This window comes from Schistocerca nitens, chromosome 5 (assembly GCF_023898315.1).
Source record: "Schistocerca nitens isolate TAMUIC-IGC-003100 chromosome 5, iqSchNite1.1, whole genome shotgun sequence".
Classification (NCBI taxonomy): Eukaryota; Metazoa; Arthropoda; class Insecta; order Orthoptera; family Acrididae; genus Schistocerca; species Schistocerca nitens.
The window spans coordinates 504192375-504219825 of NC_064618.1; the positions used below are offsets into that span (position 1 = coordinate 504192375).

General features: G+C 39.9%; 1 protein-coding gene across 5 annotated transcripts in view; it reads right to left on the reverse strand.

Annotated features, from left to right (window-relative positions):
• Positions 1–27451, reverse strand: part of LOC126259508 (cyclic GMP-AMP synthase-like receptor) — a 96810-nt gene that overhangs the window by 60352 nt on the left and 9007 nt on the right. For 2 of the 5 annotated variants that reach the window (XR_007546525.1, XM_049956358.1), the window contains exons 2-6: positions 18014–18132; positions 17221–17391; positions 11007–11071; positions 8402–8479; positions 8168–8324 (exon numbers count right to left, since the gene is read on the reverse strand). Coding sequence is in view for 4 of the 5 variants with exons in the window: in XM_049956358.1 (XP_049812315.1) it covers positions 8168–8324; positions 8402–8479; positions 11007–11071; positions 17221–17391; positions 18014–18127 (585 nt within the window). In the remaining variant the exon portion in view is untranslated. The remainder of the gene's footprint in view (positions 1–8167; positions 8325–8401; positions 8480–11006; positions 11072–17220; positions 17392–18013; positions 18133–27451) is intronic. The other 3 variants (XM_049956359.1, XM_049956360.1, XM_049956361.1) reach the window with 3 other exon arrangements.

Consider the following 27451-nt stretch of genomic DNA (forward strand, 5'->3'; position numbering starts at 1 on the left):
GCTCTTCAAAAGTGTCACAGTCTTTGTCACACTCGTTTATCCACTCTTTGACTTCATTGGCAGGGACGTTCAGCTCCAGAGTTTGCAGATCTTTAACGATTTCCAGTGCGGCGTTGTTTTGCTCATCTTTGGTATGCTCATTTTCAGTCATAACTTGGGGCCAAAGTTTTCACCACGATTCCCACAGTGTGCCAGGTTTCAGTTCATCCCATGCTGCAGCGATTGTGTAGATAGCATCATTAATGTTCAGGGATTTCATTGCCTCAAATAATTTATGATCTCCTTCAGATTTTTCCAAGATTGAGCTGATACACTTTCTGTGATATCGCCTTTTTAACCATTCTATAACGCCCTGATCCATTGGTTGGATGAGTGAGGTCACATTAGGAGGCAGAAAGAGAGCTTTTATGTCCCCTTTCACCAAATCTCCCTCACATGGATGTGATGGTGTGTCATCCAACAGCAGTAGAGCACGAACAGGCAGATTTTTTTGCTTCAAGTCTTTTTCGACCGATGGCACAAACTCGTCGAAAAACCAGGATTTAAAAAGGTTGCAGTCCAGCCAAGCAGATTTTTGATTGCAGAAATAAACTGGCAAGGAAGATAAGTTTATATTTTTCAATGCCCTTGGCTTCTAAGATTTTCCAATGACAAACAAAGGGAGCTTGTGGGTACCATCTGCGCTGCTACAAGGAATGACTGTTATTCTAACTTTTATAAGTTTCCTTCCTACCACGGATTCATTTGAAGCTGTGAGCATTTTTGTTGACAACATTTTAAAGTCCAGACCTGTCTCGTCGATACACTTGGCAGGGTAACAGTTCATTTTCTTCTACAATTTCTTGAAACTTAACAGAAAACTCCTTAGCAGCTGCGGCATCGGCAGATAATTTTTCACCGGAAATAGAAACAATTCGGACACCATAACGAGTTTTCCAACAATCAATCCAGCCTTCACTGGTAGCAAATTTACTTTCGGCTTCCAGTTTTTTGTTCACAACTATCGCTTTTTCATTGAGAATTGGCCCGGATATTGGAGCTCCTTTCCTCCTTTATTGACAAAACTACACCCACAATGTGTTATCAAGCAGTTCAAGTTTACGCTTTTTTAATGTTTTGCGATTCTTTAGAGTGTTTTCACCATCAATCGTAACTGTATAGGATTCACTGTCTTTCAGATTCTTCCTCCAATCCTTAATTGTCGTAACACCTACATTCAGTTCCTTTGCAAGTTTTTGGAGCGATTCTCCTTCGTCCAGTCTTTGTAGCACTGCTAATTTTTCATTTAGTGAAAGAGTTACGTGTTTACGTTTGAATCCAGACATGTCGAAAAACAGACAACTGTACACACAATGAATCTATAGTAACAAGTACTGTAGAGAACATGGAATAAGGCAAACAACAACATTTTTTAATCCCAATAAAGGATAAAACTGCACAATAACGTACAGTATAACAATATGCACAGCGATACACACAGCAACAATGGCTTGACAGGTGTCCAGTCAGTGACAAGTTGGCACAGGCTCGCGAGCCTGAGCATGGTCGGACTTACCGGAGTGACGGACCATCCAAGGTCGGATTAGAGGGGTTCTACTGCACTGTAACTTCAGACAGAGATTTAAAAAACACATGTGTCCGAAATCACCCCAATCCAAGGGGTGACTTCGGACACTTTATTTAACTGCCTCAGATAAATATACCCACACATACATTTTCTGGTTCTGGGATATTTTATTCGTTACACATACACCCTACCACTTCCATAACAATCAATTTAATCTAAGAATATATACGAAAGTTACAATCAAAATAACGACGAAACCGTCCTAAATCACCCCGTTTGACTGTACGCAAAGTAAGAGCAAACAACAACATCCACTTGGGTATTGCACACTTGCAATCTACGATTGGAAAGGGAACAGAAAGATTCTTGTCCTTACAAAGTTTACATTGATCAAACGGTCCATGATTATAATGGTATTAACATGGAATAGGAAAGAGAGCTATATATGAAGTACCCGATGGCTAGGAAAATGTTATATAAATTGATGGAAACATAAAGTAATACTATACTAATACAATATTGATGTACATAATGAACATGTATAAAATATTGTGTATTTGAGCTAATGGGAGGGATATGTAGTGCCTCGAGAATTTCGGGGTAAATTCTAGAGACCCTCGTATTTCCACCGTCTCGAACACCCGTTATTTTAGAGATGAGTGTTGTAAAGCAGAACTGTGTCTATTGCACCACAATTATGTGTGTGCAGGACGGACGTGTACTGGACAGATGATCAGCACAAGAAGGTAGTCGTCGAGCCCGCCTAAGAAGTTATACGTCCAGCACAAGCAGTAACCGAGATGGTGCGACATCATACATTATTGTGTGAACATTTGAATGCTGTTGAAAGAAGAGAAGAGACTCATTCATTCTCTTACTTTCGTAAGTTCCGGACAGTTGTCTTGTTAAACTTGGAGAGATTTGTAGACTGTATTTATGGGAAAATGAATGGTAAGTTTCTAATGGACTGGAAGGTTTCGAGGTTACGAAAAATGTTTTAGTTGTATGAAAACTGTTATGTGTGATGAAAATACAGTGAGATTGAGTTCAAAGTATTCTCGAGTGTACGGAGTTATTTTAAAAGTATAAAAATTTCCTCCAAAGTAGCATCTTATCTCCGGAGAAGAAGTTGTGCAAGGACATCGCAGCTGGCTATCTCGAAAAGAAGATTGGCGAAGCTATTCCAAGTAAGTTCGATAGCCAAGGGGGAGTGTGAGTCTTGCACACCACTACCACACTGCCACCCTTAATCACCGGAAACCGCCAGAACCTCCAAAACCAAAACAATACTTACTCTACTCTGGTGTTTATACAGATTCCAACAATTACAAAGTTCATTATACATTGTTCAAACTGAAATTAATTTAATTTAAAATTAAGATTTTGATGTTTTTAGAAAACAAGTTATGGAATTTGGCTTTACGAAGCCTTACAATGTTTCTGAAACAGTATTCCAAAACAAAGTTCTGACATAAAAGTTGACATATGTCAATAACAATATCTTAATTATTTCTTTTAATTACTTTACAAATACAATTGGACATTTGTCCCTAACATAAATCCTGTATCTTTACAGGGGGCTGTATCATAATTACTATCACTTTTCTATGCATAAATTCCACAGTGGTAAACTGGGCTTTTGTTTGCATTTTATTTGACATATTTTTAGTTTAATGCTTAAGTGTCAGGAGAAGTGGCTAAATATGCTACCACCTTACAGTGCTCTGTTGAAATTACATACACACCCTTGCCTGGATTGCACTGATTTTGCTCTTGACTGGTGTTTGGGTCTTGATTTGGTGCAGGGAGTTTCTCTGCTTTCATCCCAAACTCATGTTCCAAATTTTTTGCCTAATAAATCTACTAGTTCTGATGTTGGCTGTGGTTTAAACAAGCTAACGTATACAATGTTTAAAAATTGGAGTAAGATGGTCGATTATAATGCTATACTGACTAATAAATTGTATGCTGCATTCATATAGTGCTGTCTTCAGTCTTGTAGTACACTATAGTTACTCATAAGAAATTAAAATGCACAAGAACTTAGGTGCAATAAACTCACAAAAAAGGACCTATGTAACAACTCATGTAATCCCAGAAACACAGTTAGCAAGCAATTATATGTCATTGTTAATGTTTTTCCATGGAAGGCTTCTGCTTAAGTATTCCTTGGAGTGACATATGGCACTGAAGTGTATTGGCTACCTCTGTGCTGACGATACAGCATTGGTCACTGTACCCACAATGCCGCATGAAGCCTAACGAATACCTCCACAGAATTTACAAAATATAGGCAGAATCTTAATCTAGTACATACATAAATAAATCAATGATCTACAAAATCTGAAGCTTATTTAATGGTAACTCATGTCCACTCAATATGACTATATAGTACGTTCACCAATTCATAATCAATGCCAAAAAATACAGAAATTTCGAAGAAATATTCACAAGGATCTTCCAGACTAAAAAACTCTAATTCTCTGTATCATCTCAAGACCATCCAAAATTAAAAGAATTGTGCCTCCAAATGTCATAGAACCCATATATATAAATTTGGAAAGGTCTCATGGATTATACTATATTGAGATTATAAAAGCATACCACCACAGCAGTGTCACCACAAATTCTGCAAACGAACTGTTGTACCAAATTTCCAGCTAATGTTTCCTCAATAAGTGAAGGTATCATACAGCGGAATGATAAAGACTTAAGACTGATAACTTCTGTCAGTGTTTATAATTATTACTGTGCAAAGCTTGAGGAGAGCGGCATCACAGAGTCCTAGCAATTAGAAGGAACCTAAGTGATAGGGTAAGTCTCCATGAAGTGTATAGTGGAGATGTGTTTTAAATACACTCCTGGAAATTGAAATAAGAACACCGTGAATTCATTGTCCCAGGAAGGGGAAACTTTATTGACACATTCCTGGGGTCAGATACATCACATGATCACACTGACAGAACCACAGGCACATAGACACAGGCAACAGAGCATGCAAAATTTCGGCACTAGTACAGTGTATATCCACCTTTCGCAGCAATGCAGGCTGCTATTCTCCCATGGAGACAATCGTAGAGATGCTGGATGTAGTCCTGTGGAACGGCTTGCCATGCCATTTCCACCTGGCGCCTCAGTTGGACCAGCGTTCGTGCTGGACGTGCAGACCGCGTGAGACGACGCTTCATCCAGTCCCAAACATGCTCAATGGGGGACAGATCCGGAGATCTTGCTGGCCAGGGTAGTTGACTTACACCTTCTAGAGCACGTTGGGTGGCACGGGATACATGCGGACGTGCACTGTCCTGTTGGAACAGCAAGTTCCCTTGCCGGTCTAGGAATGGTAGAACGATGGGTTCGATGACGGTTTGGATGTACCGTGCACTATTCAGTGTCCCCTCGACGATCACCAGTGGTGTACGGCCAGTGTAGGAGATCGCTCCCCACACCATGATGCCGGGTGTTGGCCCTGTGTGCCTCGGTCGTATGCAGTCCTGATTGTGGCGCTCACCTGCACGGCGCCAAACACGCATACGACCATCATTGGCACCAAGGCAGAAGCGACTCTCATCGCTGAAGACGACACGTCTCCATTCGTCCCTCCATTCACGCCTGTCGCGACACCACTGGAGGCGGGCTGCACGATGTTGGGGCGTGAGCGGAAGACGGCCTAACGGTGTGCGGGACCGTAGCCCAGCTTCATGGAGACGGTTGCGAATGGTCCTCGCCGATACCCCAGGAGCAACAGTGTCCCTAATTTGCTGGGAAGTGGCGGTGCGGTCCCCTACGGCACTGCGTAGGATCCTACGGTCTTGGCGTGCATCCGTGCGTCGCTGCGGTCCGGTCCCAGGTCGACGGGCACGTGCACCTTCCGCCGATCACTGGCGACAACATTGATGTACTGTGGAGACCTCACGCCCCACATGTTGAGCAATTCGGCGGTACGTCCACCCGGCCTCCCGCATGCCCACTATACGCCCTCGCTCAAAGTCCGTCAACTGCACATACGGTTCACGTCCACGCTGTCGCGGCATGCTACCAGTGTTAAAGACTGCGATGGAGCTCCGTATGCCACGGCAAACTGGCTGACACTGTCGGCGGCGGTGCACAAATGCTGCGCAGCTAGCGCCATTCGACAGCCAACACCGCGGGTCCTGGTGTGTCTGCTGTGCCGTGCGTGTGATCATTGCTTGTACAGCCCTCTCGCAGTGTCCGGAGCAAGTATGGTGGGTCTGACACACCAGTGTCAATGTGTTCTTTTTTCCATTTCCAGGAGTGTATTTTGTAACAGCGTCAAACAGCCTGATGATGCTGAGGGAGAATTGGAATGCACCGAAGTATGATATGTGCAGTTCCCCTTTCCCATCTAAGGAGATGCCAGTATGGAGAATATATCAAACATCATAGTTCCTGTGTACTTGAAAAATACAATAATTTGTATTTTTCATGTAAGGCAACATCACCGTCATGGAACCAACTGCTGTATGCACTGATACCAAAACCAAGTCCTGCTGAAGGTACATCCATGTTACACAATGCAACACCCTGTGGCAATCAACATCAAAAGGCTAAACTCACTCATTTGATACCACTGCTGCTCTACCCCCAAAAATGTTTGTGATAAAGAGTGTAATGAAACAAATACTCAGTGCAAAATACGAGTATGACGGCCAAATTAAATGCAAAAGTGTAATGTAATGGGTTGAAACGTATTAACTTTGTATATTTTCAAGCCTATTACATTCTTTTCTTACATTAATAGTACAGTACATTGACAACAGCCTAAAAAAATAACAGAATTTAATATTTCCATATGTTATGCACAGAATTGGTAATGCAGTTTCACTTCATGCTATTTTTTCAATATAATAACAAGATTAATTACAGTAAATAGTTTTCACATTTTTTGTCAAATTTCTGAATCTATATAATGTTTTGCTGTAATCAGACTGTTTTTCTAATATGTTCACAACGATGATATATTTTAATAGTAATAAAAATTAAGATTAGATTACTTTGCTAATGAGAGTATATTTTGGATACAAATTAACAATAACTGCATGTCAGCCTGTCAGTTTTGATGTATTCCTGGCACATAAGGCAATGTGAACTATTTTTACTGCATATATTAATGCATAGCATGATCTCTTTGCAGTGATGCATAATATGAGGAGTTAATGAATTTGATTTGATTTTTTTTTCCCCATGTATTCAAGTACCTTAAGTTCCTGCCAAATTTTCCTCCAGGAGCAATGAGGAATTGTAAAGTCTCATATGCACAATAAACTCCTCTCCACATAGTGCCATACTTTGTGGACTATTAGACGCACTTTTTTTTAATTGAAAAATTGCCTCTAAAATTCAGGTTTGTGTTATACTCAAAATTAATACAAAAATGTGCAGTGTTTGATTTAAAATTGCAGCCAGTCTTAAAAGTGGCAATATATTCGATGCAGCAGGAAACGTATCTCCATCTAGCAACACTGGATTCAACTGGCAGCTGCAGTTTACAATTGCCGCAGCAGTTTACAATTGCAGCCTCTTGACGTCTCGATAAATAAACCATTTAAAGCGTGTACGAGAGAGGAATGGAACAAATGGATGATGGATGAAACCCAAAGTGAATTCACGCTGAAGGGAGCTTTAAAACGATCTACAATCAAACAACTGCGCCAGTGGATAAAACAGTTGTGGTCTAAGAGCAAGAGAAGACATTATTGTTACGTCTTTCAAGAAGTGCAGCTTAAGTAACACTCTTGACAGCAGTAAGGACCATCCTATATATGTGGAGGACAATGGTAATGATGAACATGAGAAAGAGGAGGAGGAGGAGGAGGAAGAACAATAACAAAATTCAGATGACGATTTTCAGGCATTTTAAAGGGTTCAGTTTTATCAACTAAGAATTTCTTTTAGTCTGGTTTGCATAGTAATAATAAAAATGGTAAAAATGTTATTTAAAAAAATTTGGTTAAAAATTAAGGCCATATCATAGTCTGTAAAATACGGTATGTATAGACATAAGTTTATTAAAGTTTTAAATAATAATGAGGTAATTTGGCTGTTAAGCACTACAGCAGTGTCAACAGCTAACCAGTGATTAATGGTGCTGTGTGGTTTATTTATTTCCAGTATGGACTCAAGAACGGGAGAGGGGGGTTACAACGTATAAATTGATGATACAAAAACGATGCCAAAAAAATAGAAAGCTGGAGCTGTTATAAGCAGGGGCATCAGCCAGAGTGAAAGGGGCTCCTTGAAATCAAACACACTAAGTAACTGGAGAGAGATTCGCACCCTGTTATTCTTGACCCCGTCACAAAGGGTGAAGTCTCCAAAGGACTATCATGGTAATGAATATAGTATTATTGCTACACTGTTGCACACTGGCTTCCCTTATGAAAGTAGGCAGATCCAGTCTTGACAAGAAAAACTAACACAGAGCTTTAGAAATACCAACCCACATCCTACCACAGAACTAAATTTACTGCCCAAAATTTTGATTCTTCACTAGGTAAAAATACTGATTTATACTGGATTTGTTTCATCTAACTTCTATATCTTAGTTATTAAAGTTCACATATAGATTTTGAAACATACCATGTACTGCCTTCCTGGCTGCTTTTCATCGTATAACACCCATGAATCACCTTCCTGTGGGAAACAACCAAGAGCCTGGTGCAGCACACTTTCCATCCATGTGCGTAATGGACTCTGGGTCAGGTATCGTCGATAATCAAGTAATGACTCGAGAAGCCTTGAAATTAACATCAATGTGAAGTAGCTGGTAATACAAAAGTGTAAATTCACACAAATAATAAGTATTTCTCTTACATTTTGCCAAAATTGGGTTGGTTTAGCGGTTCTTTTGGTGGTTGTTTGGGAGGCTTCTTTTTTTGGCTTTTCTGTTTCCTAAGTAACAGAAACATATGAAGAAACTGGATAATATCAAACTTTACACATACAAGCAAAGTTTAAACTAAAGTATGAAGAATTTAACAAATAATCCTGCTTTTTAATGTCACACTGGGGCAATCAGCTGGACAAAGCAAATGCAGGTCATTTTCTGAAATTGTCTTATCAAAAATATCTGGCATTAACAGATTTCAAAAACTATTTGTTCCCCTATCAATATTCATTCAGTGCACATTTGCTTCCAACAGCAGCTTCAAATAATAAAACTATAATACGACAGGGAATACAACGACAAATTCAACAACAAGAGAAACATTCAATATTTCTACAAACATTTCTCCCAGGATCAACTTCCTCAATTACACAAGATGGCTGCAGGTATAATATCAAAGTTGTACTCCACCTACATCTAAACAATTGTTTTCAACAATAATGAACAATAACATAAATATGAGAAACTCATTTTCAGACCTTAAAATAATACTGCGCGCTATATCTACAATGCACACAGACACGCTTAGAAAACATAAAAAGCAATAACAACGAGAGTGTGAGAGTTGATTACAAATGATTACACATGACGACTTCAACTGGCAGCATGGAACAGAATGTGACTTTCACGTGAATAGCAACAGTGGAGTGGGGAAGGGAGAGTGACAGTACGAGTACTGGTGAGGGGCAAGAAGTGTGGAAGGACTACAGACTGCCAGTCACAACATCGGGAGGTGTGAGGGGGAAGGAATTGCCACTCACCCCCCAGACACTAAGCATGGCAGACTCTAGCCGTCGTGCTTTTCTCTCCCAGACCCTGCTATCCCTCCCCCTTTCTAACTTCCAATCCCACACCATATTGTTGCTATTCAGGATAATTGCATTCCAGTACGAGCCGCTGGTCGAAGCAGTTATGTGTGCATGAGGTGGGCTTGCTTGTGTGTGTGTGTGTGTGTGTGTGTGTGTGTGTGTGTGTGTGTGCGCGTGTTCTTTACTGAATAAGGCTTTGGCCCGAAACTGTTAATGTTTAACATATTTTCATTGTGCTTGTCTGACACTAAAAGGGTCATCTTTATGGCATCTGTCTATCCTTAATATTGTTCAGTTTTTTGTTTAATTTATAGCAGTGTAACCTCATTTACAGTGACTTACACATTTGTTGTTGCAGAAGTAATTAGCCTGAGAAATATCCAGTGTCCTCTCTCTAGTCTCTCACTTGTGAGCAATTCTTCATTAGTCTTGTAGTGACACTGACTCACATGGGACTTTATTTTTGTCCCATAATAAGTACCTTGGCATGATAAGGTCCAGGATATGTGGCGGCCATTTGAACAGTGGTATGTTGCTGAACCACATTCACTAAAAAGGCCACGAAATAGTTCATCTGGTGACCTCTATCCTGCTGTAACCACATGATCCACAGTTCCTTTGTATCCAACCCAATATTAACATTATTTGCAACATGACCAATTATGAATTTCCATTGATGCACTCTTTAAAATAAATAGTCTGAACATGTATTGTGATGACATCAAGGCCCACATCGAGAGGTGCGTTTCTTTCCAAATCTTGCACATAATGGAAATTTTCCTCACACTGTTGTTGTTGTTGTGGTCTTCAGTCCTGAGACTGGTTTGATGCAGCTCTCTTACAGTAAAGCTGCATGTCCTCGGGAAAATTTACGGCTGTAGTTTCCCCTTGCTTTCAGCCGTTTGCAGTACCAGCACAGCAAGGCCGTTTTGGTTAATGTTACAAGGCCAGATCAGTCAATCATCCAGACTGTTGCCCCTGCAACTACTGAAAAGGCTGCTGCCCTTCTTCAGGAATCACATGTTTGTCTGGCCTCTCAACAGATACCCCTCCGTTGTGGTTGCACCTACGGTACGGCCATCTGTATCGCTGAGGCACGCAAGCCTCCCCACCAACGGCAAGGTCCATGGTTCATGGGGGGTTCCTCACACTATAAAACCATATTCCCTTTTGTGATCTGTAATATATGGTGCATTGGGCAGAAAACTAACACCCTTGAGCAACATGTGGCATTTGGAAATTGTGCCAACAAAGCACAGAAGGCTGGAAGTTGCTACTCTGTATCACTGTCAGATAATTCATTCACAAACACTGGTCTAAATCCTATCATTTTTTAAATGTAGTCATGTGTTGTTGGCTGTAGTACTTTAATTTCACCTGTTCCTTTGTGCATGAATTTAAATGGAGACTGCTAGTGGCACATATTGCCTTTCAGGTTTTCTTACTGTCACACATTGCCTCTCTCGTTTTCTTACATCCACAGCATGGCCTGTCTTTTACACTGCCCAAAATTAAAACATGTTTCTCCCAATCAATGACTTCAAAACAGGGATCCTAATAAAAACAACTATTTATTTGTACAATAGTACAGGGTCAGGAGGGGCAGATACACTGTATACATAATGCTTTTTGAACTTCATACTAAATCTATTAACACTTTGCAAGTAACTACAATTTTGAATGCTTTGTTTCAATAATACAGCTAATTCATTTTTCAGCTCACCTGAAATTAGGTTGTCGTGTACCCACTTTAACTTTAACAAATGCGGGACTTTCACATGGCTCAACCTACATAGAAAAAGACACAATGCTGTAATAACTATTTATATTGCAACCATCTAATATAAAAATCTGGAAACTATCTTACACCAAAAGCCCAGAAACAGAAGTTTGCTTTAAACAGTTAAAAATAATTTTGTATGACTTCCTAATATGTTCACTTAGCACGCACACATTATTTCACTGCCATACACGATTACATATTTTAACAAATGTAGGATGAATATGTTGGTTTATCAATGCACATTTACAAACAAATAGTTGAATTATGAAAGGCAGTTAGTGTGTTTTAAATAGCTATACTTGTGTGCATGTACAATTGCATTTAGTAAAAAGAAACACTAAGAAGCCTCTCACAGTTCGACTACGTTGCAATAAGAATCTTCTGAAAAACAAAGTATTTAATTATGAGGAGGCTAAATTTCTGGATAGTACGTACCATCACTAGAAGCAAAATCCTACTACTGTCAATAGGTACATAAAAAAGTAAAACTTATCCTAGTTTTCAGAACTATTAGTTCTCTCATCAAGGATAGGCCACTCAGACCTCACAAGGACAAGCACCCGCCTGCAGTGAGCATGAGGACTTTCTGATGCCTTCTCCTTATTCTCACAACATGCACTGCTCTCACCCTGGGATCCGAGTGACTTGCCCCTCCTTTCCAACATTCTCCATCACACACACACACACACACACACACACACACACACACACACACACACACACACACACACAAGGGGGGGGGGGGGAGGGGGGGACATAGAGGAACAGTAGCTTCAAAATTACCTCAACAAATTATGGCAGAAAGACAAAGTGGGAAATTCCTGTCAAATCTTCAGCTTAACAACAGAATATCATTAACATCCTAAGGTTGCATTCACAATGGCACTGAAACAGCCACACCAGATGCTGTTTCCAGAAGTTGCCCACAATGCGTCCAACCTCCATCATCAGTTTTTGGAGAGACCAAAGGGGTTAGATTTTAACCTACTCAGGTGGAATGGACACCATGCTGCCTCTGTGCTCACAGACGAGAGCAGCATTGCAGCTCCTACTATTACAAAAATGCTCAATGCATTGAAATAACCTATACCCATCTCAGAAAGAACATGGTGTTTACCTCACACTCTCAACATAACATACAACACCTTTCTCACTTGAACAGATTGTTTTTTGAGGTTATAACTGAAACCTTAAATTTCCAACAGAAATTTTGTCTACTTGTGGTTTCCAATAAAATTGTGATTTCAGTCCACAGATTCAGAGCTGTATCCCGATTATGGTATTTTTCACTCTCAGGGTACCACAAATCACTCCTTTCTTCAACTAATGTTATCCATTTCTCACAGTTCATATTTCATGTGCGAGAATGTCGACTGATTCAGATCAGTTTGTTTCTTTGGTTGAATGTCACCAATTGTTATATGAAGTCTGTATATTTGGTGATGAGATCAGCTGTGTTGTGACCATGAACACAATGGCACACTGATTTTAAAAGCTCTGCTACCTTTGGCTGATGTCAGTCATTGACAGAATCCACCAATGTCAGTGGCACTATGACCACAGCCTTAACAGAAAAACATACCTGAGAAACAATTTGATTTTTGTGAAAGAGCTTGTAATTTATTTGTTGCTGAACTGTGATTGAGATGTGACTTTAGATATCTATGTCATGCCAGACCTAGATTTTAGACAATTTTAATTTTTAACGTAAATTATTCTAGATAAGTTTTCTGAACACTGTGTATTTAAAATATAGACATTTGTTTGCTTTCTCGAGGCTGTACATATGGAGGCCACTGTAAAGGACATTGTCTAATAAAAACCACTTTAAAATCATTGAAACAGAAAAAAACATTAACCATATTCAATTAACATTTGACAATTAGAGTAAAAGATATTGTGTTATATTTGAATTGCCACACACGAAAGTTCATAATTTCAAAAAAAAATAAAATAAATAAATAAATAAAAAAAAAATAAAATAAAATAAACGAAAGTTCAATATTTCAAAAAAATAATCACATCCACATTTAATCTGCTGTAGTGTTTTCCTGTTTCCTTCAGATGATTAGAAGTAAGCCAAGTCACTGCTTTTCATTTAATGCTTTAAGCACATGAGTTTAACGTTACTTCACATAATACAAAAATCACAGACTAAACCATTACCAACGGAGCTTCTCCACACATACCGTCTCATCTGTATGACTGCTGTGGCTGCATGTCTGCAATGCTGTTGCATTAACTGTAAACTACCGTATTTATCCAATTATAAGACGAGTTCCCCCCCCCCCCCCCCCCCGAAACTCATTTAAAAAATATTGGGTCATTTTACATTCATAGATTAAACTACTGATGCAGAGATCACCATTTTTACATTGTATATCTGATTTGCTAAGAGTTCTAGATACCGAACTACCACTTCCTGCCAGTTTAGCACAACACACCATACCGAAAATGACACATTTTGAAGAGATCTTAATTGCTTGTATCATTTACACGGCATACTTTTGTAATACATAAGTACAAGAACAGAGATCTTGAAGCATAGCATATGTTAGCTTCATAAGCAATGACAAAGATGGTGGCTCTCTCATTTGTTTCTGTAATGGAATCACAGAACAGGACTTGTCAGCCAATCATATCATACAACACTGCGCATCAGCACCAATAAATTAAAGATGGTTAAAACTTTGGACACCAAGCAATAGCAAACCTCGAGCCGCAACCCTTCCATAAAAAGACTGCACCCGGGTATAGGTCAGACCACGATTTTCTCGACATGCGAACCACCTACCCTCAAAAAACTGGACTCATTTCCAATGTGAACAATGCATGAACATCTCGTGATCTACCATTGACTGTTGCTGCCTTCTGTAGTCAGCTCTAGGATTATTTTGAAACAAACATTAGTGAAAGTAATAGTGCTGCCATCAATGACTGAGCCAATATGACTGCACTGACATAATTCTGTGCATTTACTTGTCATGTTTTGCAGTTTGCTGTAATTCTGCTACAAATATGTCATGTTTGTTGAGTGAGTAAGAAAATTTGGAAGCTGAAGAGGAAGAAACTGCTAAATGACTCACCTCGTACTTTTTTCTTGGAAGAATAATTATACTTTCTGTCATCATTATTTCAAAATTTGTAATCTATCAATGAACTAAGTTAAATATGAAAATTAATATTTAAGCTTGGCCCTTTTTAGCATGTATTACTCTTGAAGATACATCAATTACATATGTGCCAGTAATGCTTTAAACAGTGGCATACATGGCCAGTTTCCTAGGCCCAAAACTCTTCCAAGTGGACAGTCTCCACAGTGTTGAAGTGTCATATAGAAGGTATTTTAGAGCTCTCTTTGCAGCTACAAGAATATGCATATTTTGAAAACAAACACATTTAGTTTTATTGAAACACATCATCATCATTGGTCTATAATGAAAGATATTTACAATGTGGCTTGCTTTCTAGATTGAAGAACAGTTCGTTACAAAAGATGATTTTACTTATTTTATGTCCAATTTTCATTCACATCAGGAAACGCCATCTGCTTGCATGTTTTCGAGGTGTTCCTTTTTTTTGGCACTGTTGATTCCATCCTAATCCCACACTGCTCTGCATAACTTTGCATTTATTGATGTAGAACACAACACAGCGCAGCACCACAAAACAAGGTGTATTAGGCTTAAATCAACAGTGCCCTTGTAACTCAAAAATGAGCAAACAAATGACATTTCCTGATGTAAGCAAAAATTGGACGTAATTAAAAAAAAAATCTTTTGTAATGTACAGTTTTTTGATCCAGAAAGCAAGCCAAATTGTAAATATCTTTAATTACAAGCCACTGACAATGTTTTATTTCAATAAAACGAAATGTGTTCGAGACAAAATAGGCATTTTCTTGTAGTTGTAAACATTTACATAGCAACTACGGATAATATGGCCACACAAATGAAGAATATATAAACAGTATTGTAAAAAGCAAAGTTATGCCTTCACATATTGTGGTTAGGCGAGGACCCAGTAGTACAGCTCATGAGCAGCAATGAGATTTATGTCCTTGCTTGTTAAAAATATTTGTCTGCTTATTCCCGAATATGTCGCAATTTGCATCACTCCTGTGTGGGGCCCTTAAAGCTGCCACTGCTCTACAGCACTTGATTTTCCACGTTGGCTACAGTGTTAATCAGAAATTGTACAATTTCTGCCAATTCCCCTGTCGGGAGCCCTGATAATACCATACTGTTGTCACTAGGAATGCTTCTATTGTCAGTGACATCAGGACTGTAAATTGCAGCAATAAAAAATGGATCCAAATTACAGTGTGACTCAGTGGACAAACATGGACCCATGAGTTCACAGTTCCCAATTGGTTAAGGAAGACATTAAGTTAATGGTGATCCACAAAGCAGAAGCAACAAACACCTGAGCAGCAGGTACAAAATTTGGCGTCACAGAAGTGAACGTTCATAGGTGGTTTCAGATAAAGAGTAAGTTTGAGAACACTAGTTCTACATGCTAAACTTTCAGTGGACCAAAGCAGGAAAGGTTTCATTTTTTGCAGCAGCATATTGTTTAATACACACACAAGAGAGATGCAATGAAGAATTTTCCAACTGCTTGCATCTTGGGATTCAAAGCAAGTACTGGTTGCTGCATGAAGATGATGAAAAGAGGCTGGGGCTTACATTATAACACAGGACTATGCTATCTCAGCGACTTCCCACGGCACATGACAAAAAACTAGTTGTTTATCAGAATCACGTAATCAATCTTAGGCAACAGCATGATTATTTGCTAGGTCATATGAGCAGTGCCGATCAGACATCGGTTTATTTTTATATGCCATCAAATGTTACTGTTGATGTGAAGTGGGTTAAAATGTTCCTATGAAGACATCTCAACGAAAAGGCTGGAATAACAATAATCCTGGGTGCATTAGCAGATGGAAGGAAGCTGTCCCCGATACATGATTCGTTGAAGGAAAATAATGCCAAAAGAAAAACTGACAGCAAGGCTTATCTTTAGATGCCAAGAAAAGGGATGGATGACAAGTTTGTTTGGAATAGAATACCAGGCTTTTGTGTAACACAAGGAAAATGTTGGTGCTAGATTCTTTCAGAGGCCACCTCATCCAGAAAGTTAAGGATCTGATAGCAAAGTACAATACACATCTTGTAACAATTTCTGATGGTATGGTCTCAAAACTTCAGTAAATGATGTTGTTGGGAATAGGCCTTTTAAGGTTCACCCGTGACAGCTTTACAGTGAGCGGCTTCTTCAAGGAGACCATGACCTCACACCAGGTGGGAAGTTGAAAAAACCCTCAATCTCCACACTTTGCCAGTGGATCCTTACTGCCTGCAGCAGAATTTTAAGCGAATCTATTACGAAAGGATTCAAAAAGTGCTGCATGTCCAACACTACGGATGGCTCAGAAGATGACGTACGTTGGGAGGAGTGTCAGGAAGGAAGAAGTACCAGCAAGCTTACAAATGAAGATAGTGATATCAGTGGTGATGATGATGATGACAATGATAATGGTGGTGATGACACTGATTAAAAATTTGATACCACGGAGGTTATTTTCATCAAAGTTGGGACTGCCCCATTCCAGATATGAACTGCGACAGGAAACTAGGGTTAGTGAGTCGAGCTCTCTCTAATTGTTATGTGCTAAAAGCTTGACTGCTACATTCTGGGCACCAACAGACCATACCAAAATGTATGTGGAAGCATACAACAGAAACTACAATCAACCAAAATGCTGGGCTACAGTGGTTTATATTACAGTTTCATGAGTCCATCATTCCTGCAATTAGTCCAATATTCAATAGGTTCCCTGCATGCAAGAAAAATAATGTGGCAGGAAAAGTGTATCATTTCAAATTAACCCACTATAAACTGCCCTCAAGTCATGGAAAATGTTAAAGAATACAAACAATACACATATGAACTCAGCCAAGAATTTAAACATACAGTACTCAGAAATTATTGAGAACACACCTGAAGAAACTGGCAATGCCACACAGTAATTTATGAAATCATTGCCAGACGTTTTTAATGACTATTGTCACACATAAATAAAACAAATGCAATTGAAAAGGCATATGAAGATACTTAAGACACAAACTTTCAACAAATTAATACAAACCTGAATCAGATTACGAATGAAGGGCAGCTTTATTACAATGTCAACATCAAATTCTGTTGGTTTCCCAACTTTAAGCCCATCCCAGTAACTACCAGCAAAAAATATTCTCTGGTAACACTCATTAAACTTCTTGTCCTTTTCTTTCATTTTCTGAATGATACAATCCAAAACCTGGGGGGAAAAAAAATGTGTTCACTGGAACAAGCATGATTCATATACTAAGCAAAACTGCCTGCAATGAACATATACTAAGCAAAACTGCCTGCAATGAACAAGAGGACTAGATGCTGCTCACTCTGCTCTTCTTCAGTGTGGCACACTTTTATCATTCCTTACAACACAAAAACTGAACTGTTTGGATGTGCCTTCCCCACACATGTTTAAAAGGGCCTTTCCCTCCCTCAATCAGTGATATTTGGAATTTTGTCTCCTGAAGATAACTAATAGAGCAATCACTGATCTCCTTGTAATTTTAACATTATGTAGTATGTAATGCTATGTTACAATTAGCTCTTGTTCTACAATTTTCTGCAAATAAATATGAAAGACATTCATAAATGTGATTCTCTTATATAATCGGAACACTGTACTTTATCATACACATTCTATAATGACAGATTTCTTGCTTTACTTTTTCCTTAATACAATCTGTACATTTAAAATGGTAACAACTTCCAATACATATTATATGCAAAATTTGAGAGATTAATTTGAAGTTGTGAACAAAACACAAAAATGCAACTTTTTAAAGAATAGCTTACTTGCATTTCTCAGGACTTTTAAAGCACCTTACCGTTCTGAACTCAGCTCCATACTTTTTCATATCGTCATCATTTAATGAAACATAATGTTTATTTATATATTCCAACAGTGCATTAGCACGTCCAAGTGAACTTCGGGACCGCATGAGATCTGGGAAACAAGAAATTAATGTAAGATTTTTTTTTTAATATTAGTAGTGTAGTTACTTAGGAACCACATCATTTCAAACTGGTGTGCACCTTAATTCTACCTCCATTTCTTGTTTTAAACAGACTTCTCAAACTAAGCAACTGCACATAGATCATTTCCGTCTAATAAACAACAATGAAATAAATATTATTTTACTTTGTTCTGCCCTTAGTGTGTTCCAAATTATGAATATATATATCAATCTTTTTCTCTCTCTCTGTTGTAATGGAAAAGCATCTGGACAGAGAGAAAAAAACTACCTGTCAAAACAGCTCAAACAATCGAAAATTCAGGAGGAAATGTAATAATATTGTGAGAAGGAAAGCTGCTACTCACCATATACCTGAGCTGCTGAGTTGCAGATTGGCACAACAAAAATACTCACAATTATAGCTTTTGGCCATTAAGGCCTTCGTCAACAACACACACACACACACACACACACACACACACACACACACACACACACTAACACATCACACATCGAGTTGTGTGTGTGAGTTGAGTTTGCACGCGCGCACGTGTGTGTGTGTGTGTGTGTGTGTGTGTCTTATTGATGAAGGCCTTAATGGCCAAAAGCTATAATTGTGAGAGTCTTTTTATTGTGCCTATCCAACTCAGCATCTCCGCCACATTGTGAGTAGCAACTTTCCTCCTCATAATAGTGTCATAAAGGCTGCTGCACAGGAAGGCACTCCGAGCAACATACACCAAAAACACATTTAAAACATAAACCTACAAACCCTGCCATAGTGATCCCATCCCAGATCTCCAGCATAACTTCCAATCACTACTCAAATCCTAACACACATTCCAGAATCTCCCCCCCCCCTTCCCCACCCAAAAATAAGAATCCCCCCTCCCCCCGACCAAAAAAAAAAAAAAAAAAAAAAAATCCATCTCCTTTTTCTCCACAATGACCCCCAACACCCACATTCTACACACTTTCCAAAACCCATAAACCCAACAACCCTGGGCACCCAATGTAGCTGGTTACTTGTACTCCCATCAAAAGACTCTCCGCTCTTTTAGACCAACATCTCCAATCTAGCATCTCATATTAAAGATACAAACCACTTCTTTCACTGACTCAACCATACCCACAACATTATCACCCAGGTCCATAATCGTCGCTGCTAACATTATCTCCCTATTCATCAACATTCCCTATGCCCATGGCCTTGTCGCTACTGATGACTGCCTCTCCCAATGTCTTTCCAGCTCCAAACTCACAGCCTCATACTTGGTACATCTAATCTTACACATAACTACAATGAAGCAGGTTGGATCCCACCAACCTACTTTGAGAACACCCCTATATCAAATATTAAGGTCCATATAAAATTTTTCCTCACTTTTTTCCCCAGCACGTTATGTAAATTGTCAAAATTGTAGAAACAAATTCCCACCCATAAAACTTTATTGTTCAGCTATTCAGTTTGTTGTTCTGATCACAATAAGATAATTCATTCATCAGAAATGATGGCAATCAAAAGTTACTGCAATTATGAAAATTCATACATCCACCTAAAGGGAAAATCCTATATGCTAATAGGCAAATTTGGCAGGAAAGGTCACTTTCAAATTAAAGAGCTTTTTTCTTCTTTTCCGTAACGCATTTACCTTAGCCCCAACTTAATTAGTTTAAAATTAGGTTTCCACTTAATCAAAACTTTCATTGCTAATTATAGCCAAACCATTGTAAATTTCCAGGATCTGATGATATACTTTGGATTATCTGATTTTTTCGAAACCAATGATGCCCCTATCAATGAGAAAGAGTTGCTAATTAAAAATTTTCAACACACAAGATGTATCTCATGGTCATAAACCTGGGATTCCCATTGCGTAGGCATAAATTTGTATTGCATACTTTATTAGCTGCTGTCCATACCAAATAATATACAAATAAAACTGAATAAGTAGCCTTGATTGCCAGTAAAAATAAAAATTCCAACCCAGAAAATTTATAAGCTATTATTAATCAACCAATCTTGCATAACATTCTGGAACAAGTCTTTATAAGGCCAACAATGACGCCAAATTCAGTCGGTCTCACTTCAATTTTCACTGTATCCAGATCAGCATAGCTTGTTCCAAGACGTATTTAGTGCCAATATGGTCTTTGTTCACATTAGCCTCGGGACATGCTTGGACTACAGTCAATTTATCTAATAAAAATTGAATGAACATATTTTTTATCTATGAGCAGTGTCTCTTAAAACTGAGCGATTCTGTTTAGGCAAGTGCTACTGTTGAACATTGGGAGCTTTTGTGCATTACTTTATACAAGTGACACAACCTCATGCCGTTTTATGTGCACTGTGTGCATTTTTATTTTGAAGATATAGGAGCAATTAAAGCTCCACATTTGACCGTACTTACTACCTGTTTGTAGAAATAATTAGAGAATTGGTCATCACTGGCATGTGTTAACGGAGAAATTAAATTTTGGTGAAATTCCCAATTTGAGCTCCTAAAGAGTCTTCCGTTATTTTATTCCAAGATTAGATCTTACAAAAATACTTACAGGTGGTGCACAACTACCGCAGGCCTATAAAACAGCAAGTAGGTCTAGTAATACTGAATTCTCTTTGAGGGAAATACATACAGATAAAGTTCCAGCATGCCAATCAACATTGTAATGGTACCTTCCTAAGTCGACCTGTTTACAGGCCATCTGGACTAAACTTTTCTAATCACCCATAATCCCTGTTTGGTTCAAGTTCAATGACGTTATCTTATAATCTGAAACCAGAGTCGAGATGCACCCTATCTTCATTCCTCCACAACATCAACCCCCATGCCTACTCCCCATTTGCTACAAGTGGTCCTCCTCAGTCCAATGTGCCACATTCCTGGATATTGCCCTCCACCTCTGATAGCTCCATTCATAACTCTGTCCGTATCAATCCCACTAACCGTCAATGGTGCCTGCTTTTTGACATTGGTCATACCTTCTCAAACCAAAAGTCACTCCCATATAATTTGCCCACGTATTGACAGCACATCTGTGGTGACGAGAATTTCCATGCCCAGTACACTGAAGATCGCACCAATGCCTTCACAGACGATCGCACCAATGCCTTCAAGGACAGGTATTATCCTCAAAATATAGACTGCAGACAGATTTCCCACATCATATCCCTCACACACCTCCTATTCTCCAACCACCCCCAAGAACAAGTTTTAAAGGAGCACCCTCATTGCCATCCAATATTGCCTTGGACTTGCCAGAGCTTCAAATGCTTACCATCATGCCCAGAAATGAATCCTACCAACAATTTTTCTCCATTGTCCCTAAAGTAGTATTCCACCATGTACTCAATCTATGCAATATCCTAATTCATCCTTATCATACATCCACCTCCAATCTCTTGCCACATGAGTCACATCCCAGTGGAAGACCAGATACATCTGATACATCCACCCAGCCACCGTAGTCCAGTTCTGTCACAGACTTATACTATCCCATCAGAGCCACCTGTGAAAGCATGAAAGCAGTCACGAAATATTCCAGAACTACTGCAATTTCTGCACAGCACTATGTGGGCATTACCATTGACCAAATGTCCAACTGAAAAAATGGTCACTGTTATATCGTTGCCCACAACAGAGTTCACCACCCAAAGGTGGACCCACATCCCACCTGCATCAGGATCCTAACTTCACTCATACTGCAGCAAAATCCTCTTCCCTGCAGTCTCCCCTTCCTCCATTCTGTCATTCCCTCCCAATACACTATTCACATCACCATCACCATCATGCACTGCACAAACTCAGCAGTGCTGGTCCCCATGTCACATTCTACATCTACATCTACATCTATACTCCGCGAGCCACCTTACGGTGTGTGGCGGAGGGTACTTATTGTACCACTATCTGATCCCCCCTTCCCTGTTCCATTCACGAATTGTGCGTGGGAAGAACGACTGCTTGTAAGTCTCCGTATTTGCTCTAATTTCTCGGATCTTTTCGTTGTGATCATTACGCGAGATATATGTGGGCGGTAGTAATATGTTGCCCATCTCTTCCCGGAATGTGCTCTCTTGTAATTTCGATAATAAACCTCTCCGTATTGCGTAACGCCTTTCTTGAAGTGTCCGCCACTGGAGCTTGTTCAGCATCTCCGTAACGCTCTCGCGCTGACTAAATGTCCCCATGACGAATCGCGCTGCTTTTCGCTGGATCATGTCTATCTCTTCTATTAATCCAACCTGGTAAGGGTCCCATACTGATGAGCAATACTCAAGAATCGGACGAACAAGCGTTTTGTAAGCTACTTCTTTCGTCGATGAATCACATTTTCTTAGAATTCTTCCTATGAATCTCAACCTGGCGCCTGCAACTGCCACATTTCCCTCCCAGGAGTCAACAACTCTTCCATAACCTTCAACCCCATTGCTTGGATTATCTCTGTTCTCACACACTCCACCTGACAGATCCCCTCATCCCAATCAAGTTGCAAAAAAAACTGCAGATTTGGCACAGAATGCTCAGGCAAAGAGTTTGGGCAGAGCTGTCAGTCGAGGTTGAAGTACAGAGGCAAAGACGTTGTTGAATGACAAGTGAGGTATGAGCGGCGGCAACTTGAAATTAGCGGAGGTTGAGGCCTGGTGGGTAACGGGAAGAGAGGATATATTGAAGGGCAAGTTCCCATCTCCGGAGTTCTGATAGGTTGGTGTTAGTGGGAAGTATCCAGATAATCCGGACGGTGCAACACTGTGCCAAGATGTGCTGGCCGTGCACCAAGGCATGTTTAGCCACAGGGTGATCCTCATTACCAACAAACACTGTCTGCCTGTGTCCGTTCATGCGAATGGACAGTTTGTTGCTGGTCATTCCCACATAGAAGGCTTCACAGTGTGGGCACGTCGGTTGGTAAATCACGTGGGTGCTTTCACACGGGGCTCTGCCTTTGATCGTGTACACCTTCTGGGTTACAGGACTGGAGTAGGTGGTGGTGGGAGGGTGCATGGGACTTACCAACTGACGTGCCTACACTGTGAAGCTTTCAATGTGGTAATGATCAGCAACAAACTGTCCATTCGCATGAACGGACACAGGCAGACAGTGTTTGTTGGTTACCTCAGTTGCCAATTTATAGGGAACTTCACAAATTTGCTACTTTTAGAACTTCTCTTCTCTAAGACTTTTTTTAAATTACTTGTTCTAATGTCATTAACAAGTGGTGCACCTAAAATGCTCCAAGTATAGTATCTATACACGGTGGTCTATTGATCGTAACCGGGCCAAATATCTCACGAAATAAGCGTCAAACGAAAAAACTACAAAGAACAAAACTTGTCTAGCTTGAAGGGGGAAACCAGATGGCGCTATGGTTGGCCCGCAAGATGGCGCTGCCATCGGTCAAACGGTAATGTATCACGAAGCAAATGCCATCCGCACTGGCCGAATGTTACATGATACCACGTACTTACATGTATGTGACTATTACAGCGCCATCTATCAAAAAGCGAAAAAAGTGGTCCAACTAAAACATTCATATTTCTTTATTACTACACGAATATGTAATAAAAAATGGGGGTTCCTATTTAAAAAACTGCAGTTGATATCCGTTTGACCTATGGCAGCGCCATCTAGCGGGTCAACTATAGCGCCATCTGGTTTCCCCCTTCAAGTTAGATGAGTGTTGTTCTTTTGTAGTTTTTTGTTTGATGCTTATTTCGTGAGATATTTGGCCCGGTCACTATCAGTGGACCATGCTGTATATCCATGTAGACAATACACAACTTCTTATAATTTGTAGCAGGGTGTACTTCATGTACCAGAACCATTTCCCTTCTACCCTGTCCCATTTGAAAATGGCACATGGGAAAAATATAGATTGGTACAGCTCCATAGTTCTATGATTTTTTTTTTTTTTTTTTTTTTTGCCACTGGGATTTTATCAGCACCTCAGCGATATTCTGACCCTTACTAAACAAACCCATGATGAAACATGCAACATTTTTTGAATCTACTATATCTCCTATTAAATCTTCCTGGAAAAAAAAAAAAATGACGATTTTGGATGTGGGTCCCCTGATGACAAATCAGCATGCCGTTCTCACAGAATGGGTGGGGAGGTGGGGGTTTGCAGGGAGGGGGGGGGGAGGAGGAGGGAGACGAAGGTTGTCTGCACACGCAGAGTAGTCTGTAATGGATTGAAGTCCACCTCCCCTCCCAAAGACTTTAGGGATGATCCCCAACAGTTCACAAAACTTCAGAACCCGTGTAACAGTGGTGTCAGTACCTGTGAGGACGGTGGGCATGTCTCCAGACAAACCAAGAGCTGCCCTGGTGTCAGTATATAAGACACATGTATCCAAAAGATGCCAATCTGAAAGTGGTACACCACAAATTTCATACGTAGTGGATTCTCCTGCCAATGGAGGGAACTGTGTGTTACAAGGCATGTCCTCTGCGCATTTTGGTGAGCAGCACTTTCTTCCATCGGTGAGGCTGGCATGAAGTTCACTGTGCCTGTGCAGTTGATCTGAGTGACCACAGTTTGTTTTCTGCCACCTTCACGTGTTTGTTTCACAATGATGGATGGTATGACTGTCAGATAATGAGAGGGCAGCATGCTACGGGATGGCACATCGACATATGCTTCTTTGGCTGCTTTGTCGGCTACGTAATTTCCCTGTATCCCAATGTGTCCAGGCATGTTCCAGAAGGCGCACTTCGAAAACCCTGTCACGGAAAACAGGTGAACAATTGGTGGTATATTCTTTTTGGGTTCCATCCATATAAAGAATGATAAAACTGTGGTACATACAGTACTTAAAAGTGACAAAAATAGGATTGTAAAAACATAATCTGAAGGACAAGTTTTCTTGTACAGTGTCAAGCTTAAAATCACTCTGGGTTTCTACAGATGCCAAGGTAGCAATTTTTTCCTTCCCTGGTTGTGTATTCAGAGGTCTGATACATCCAGATCCTTGAGACAGTAAGTAGCACATATCCCAAATGGCTTGGTCGTATGGGACAGATTCCTGAACAGGCCTCAAAGTTAGCATGAACTACCACACTAAATGCCAATGACCAGGACAATGCTGAGATTTTCAGGCCTCTCAAGCCAGAAGGAGGCACCCTGCACATAGACTCTGAACTGGACTGGTCCAATAGGCTCCAACTGATACCGAAATGGCCTCATAGAGGACAGTATCTTACATCTTGAGACAAGGAATACAGGCTGATCCATAAACCACACTCTAACCATGATGACAAATGCCCTACAAAACTGCAAGAGGTGGAACCTGTCAGCTCCCACACCTTTCCACTGAAGTATTTCAAACTGTTCAATCGTATGAAGGTCTTTCAGGTGCATGAGCCAGGTTAATTTCAAGTCAAATAGTAGGCCCAAAAATCGAACAGTGCCATTAAAAAGTAAAATATTGTCCCCACTGTGAAATCTGGTTAGTTAAAACTTTGACAAGCATGGTTAATATTGAAGCACAGCCTTCTTATGGTGAAAACCTAAAACCCCTTTGTTGACCCAAACTACATCTACATCCATACTCCGCAAGCCACCTGACGGTGTGTGGCGGAGGAAAATCAGCCTCCTGATGGTCAGCTGTGTTTGCTTTATTGTCATATGACCAGAGGAAGCGTACAAGATTGCGAAGTCATCCACAAACAAAAGACTGTGGAGACATTGCCAATAATAGCAACTGCAAACCGTGTGACAATGAGTACACACCTTGGGACCCCATTCTCCTGATGTAGCAATCTGACAAGGCATCACCAATGTTACATCGAAAGCAATGTCCCTGTTCATGAAGTCGGCGAAGTATGCTGAACCTCTAAGTGGTGTTGTATGCTTTTTTGAGGTCAAAAAACACACCAACCAAATGGTTTCAGCATAAGAAGGAACCATGTATTGCCATCTCCAGTAGAATTAAGTTATCAAGGGCAGAATAGTAGTGCCTGAAACCACACTCGAGCAGCACATGTGACATCGGGATTCAACTAACCAGATAAGGCGATGGTTGACCATGCATTTGAGTCTTACACATTCAATTTGTAAGGGCTACACTGATAACTCCTATGGTCAGTATAATTCTTGCCTGGTTTCCATAATGGAATTAATATTGCCTCCTTCCATCTCATGGGGTACTGTCCATCAAACCACATCTGATTGAAACAAGACAAGAGCTTGCCTTCAGGATCAACGCACAGACGATGTAACATGTCATAATGAATCTGATCAGGTACTGGTTCAGTGTCTCTGGTAGCGGACAAAGCTGAATCCAATTCCCATGTGGAGAATGGAGTGAAATTTAAATGAAAAAACAGTGAAGAAATGAAAAATTCACAACGATTACAATAGTAAAGAAGATTTTGATGTATTTGTCGAAGAAGAAGTACGCACAGAACACTTCAGCTAAGAATATCCAGTGCGGGGAGTATACAATTCTCACACACATCGCTGGGACGCAGATGCAGAAACCAACATACACCTGACGCTGCCGACACCAGCTGCTGTTCCCCGGTGCTGACCTGTCTCCACATCTGCTCACCTACGCAACGAGAATTCTACGCCGGGTGAGTGTGAAACAAAACTTGATTGCTGTAGTACAGAGTGGTACAAGATACTGTTGAGTGAACTGTTACTGTGTAATTATTATATTTAAAGTTAGTTTTAAATGCTTACAAGAGCTAAGGCATAGAAAAGTATGGAAAATATACAACAGGTTGGGGAAACTCTAGACCCAGCTATGGCCATTAAAATTAGCAAAGAAGTGCCTGACTGGGCTGAGTTGATAAAATTAATCAAAGCTCAGAGTCTTAAGTTAAATTCATTAAGTTCTCAATTAAATGCTCAGAGTGCAACTGTAAATATTCAAACGGCAAATTTTGGTTTGTTAAATGCCAAAGCAGACTATCAAAGCAAAGAATTTAGTAATCTATGCGAAGGCATGGGTGCTTTGAAGACTGAGTTTGACGCTATAAATAATAAAGTAGAGAATTTAAAAGTAGAGTTAAAGAGCGAGCTGACAAATTCTTTGACCTCTCATATAAATCATATGTTTACTGACCTTAGTTAGAAATGTTTACTGACCTTAGTCAGAAACAGAATGACACCTTTCAAGATTTATTGAAAATGTTAGAACTTGACATTGAAAACAAATGCAATAACGTAGAATCAGAACTCATTAAAAAGTTGGGATCTTTTGAAAACGTGTACAATATTAAATACAATGATGTAAGACAGGGAATGAATACTTTGAAAAAGAGTGTAGATAAGTATAATCATTCAATCGCAAATTAC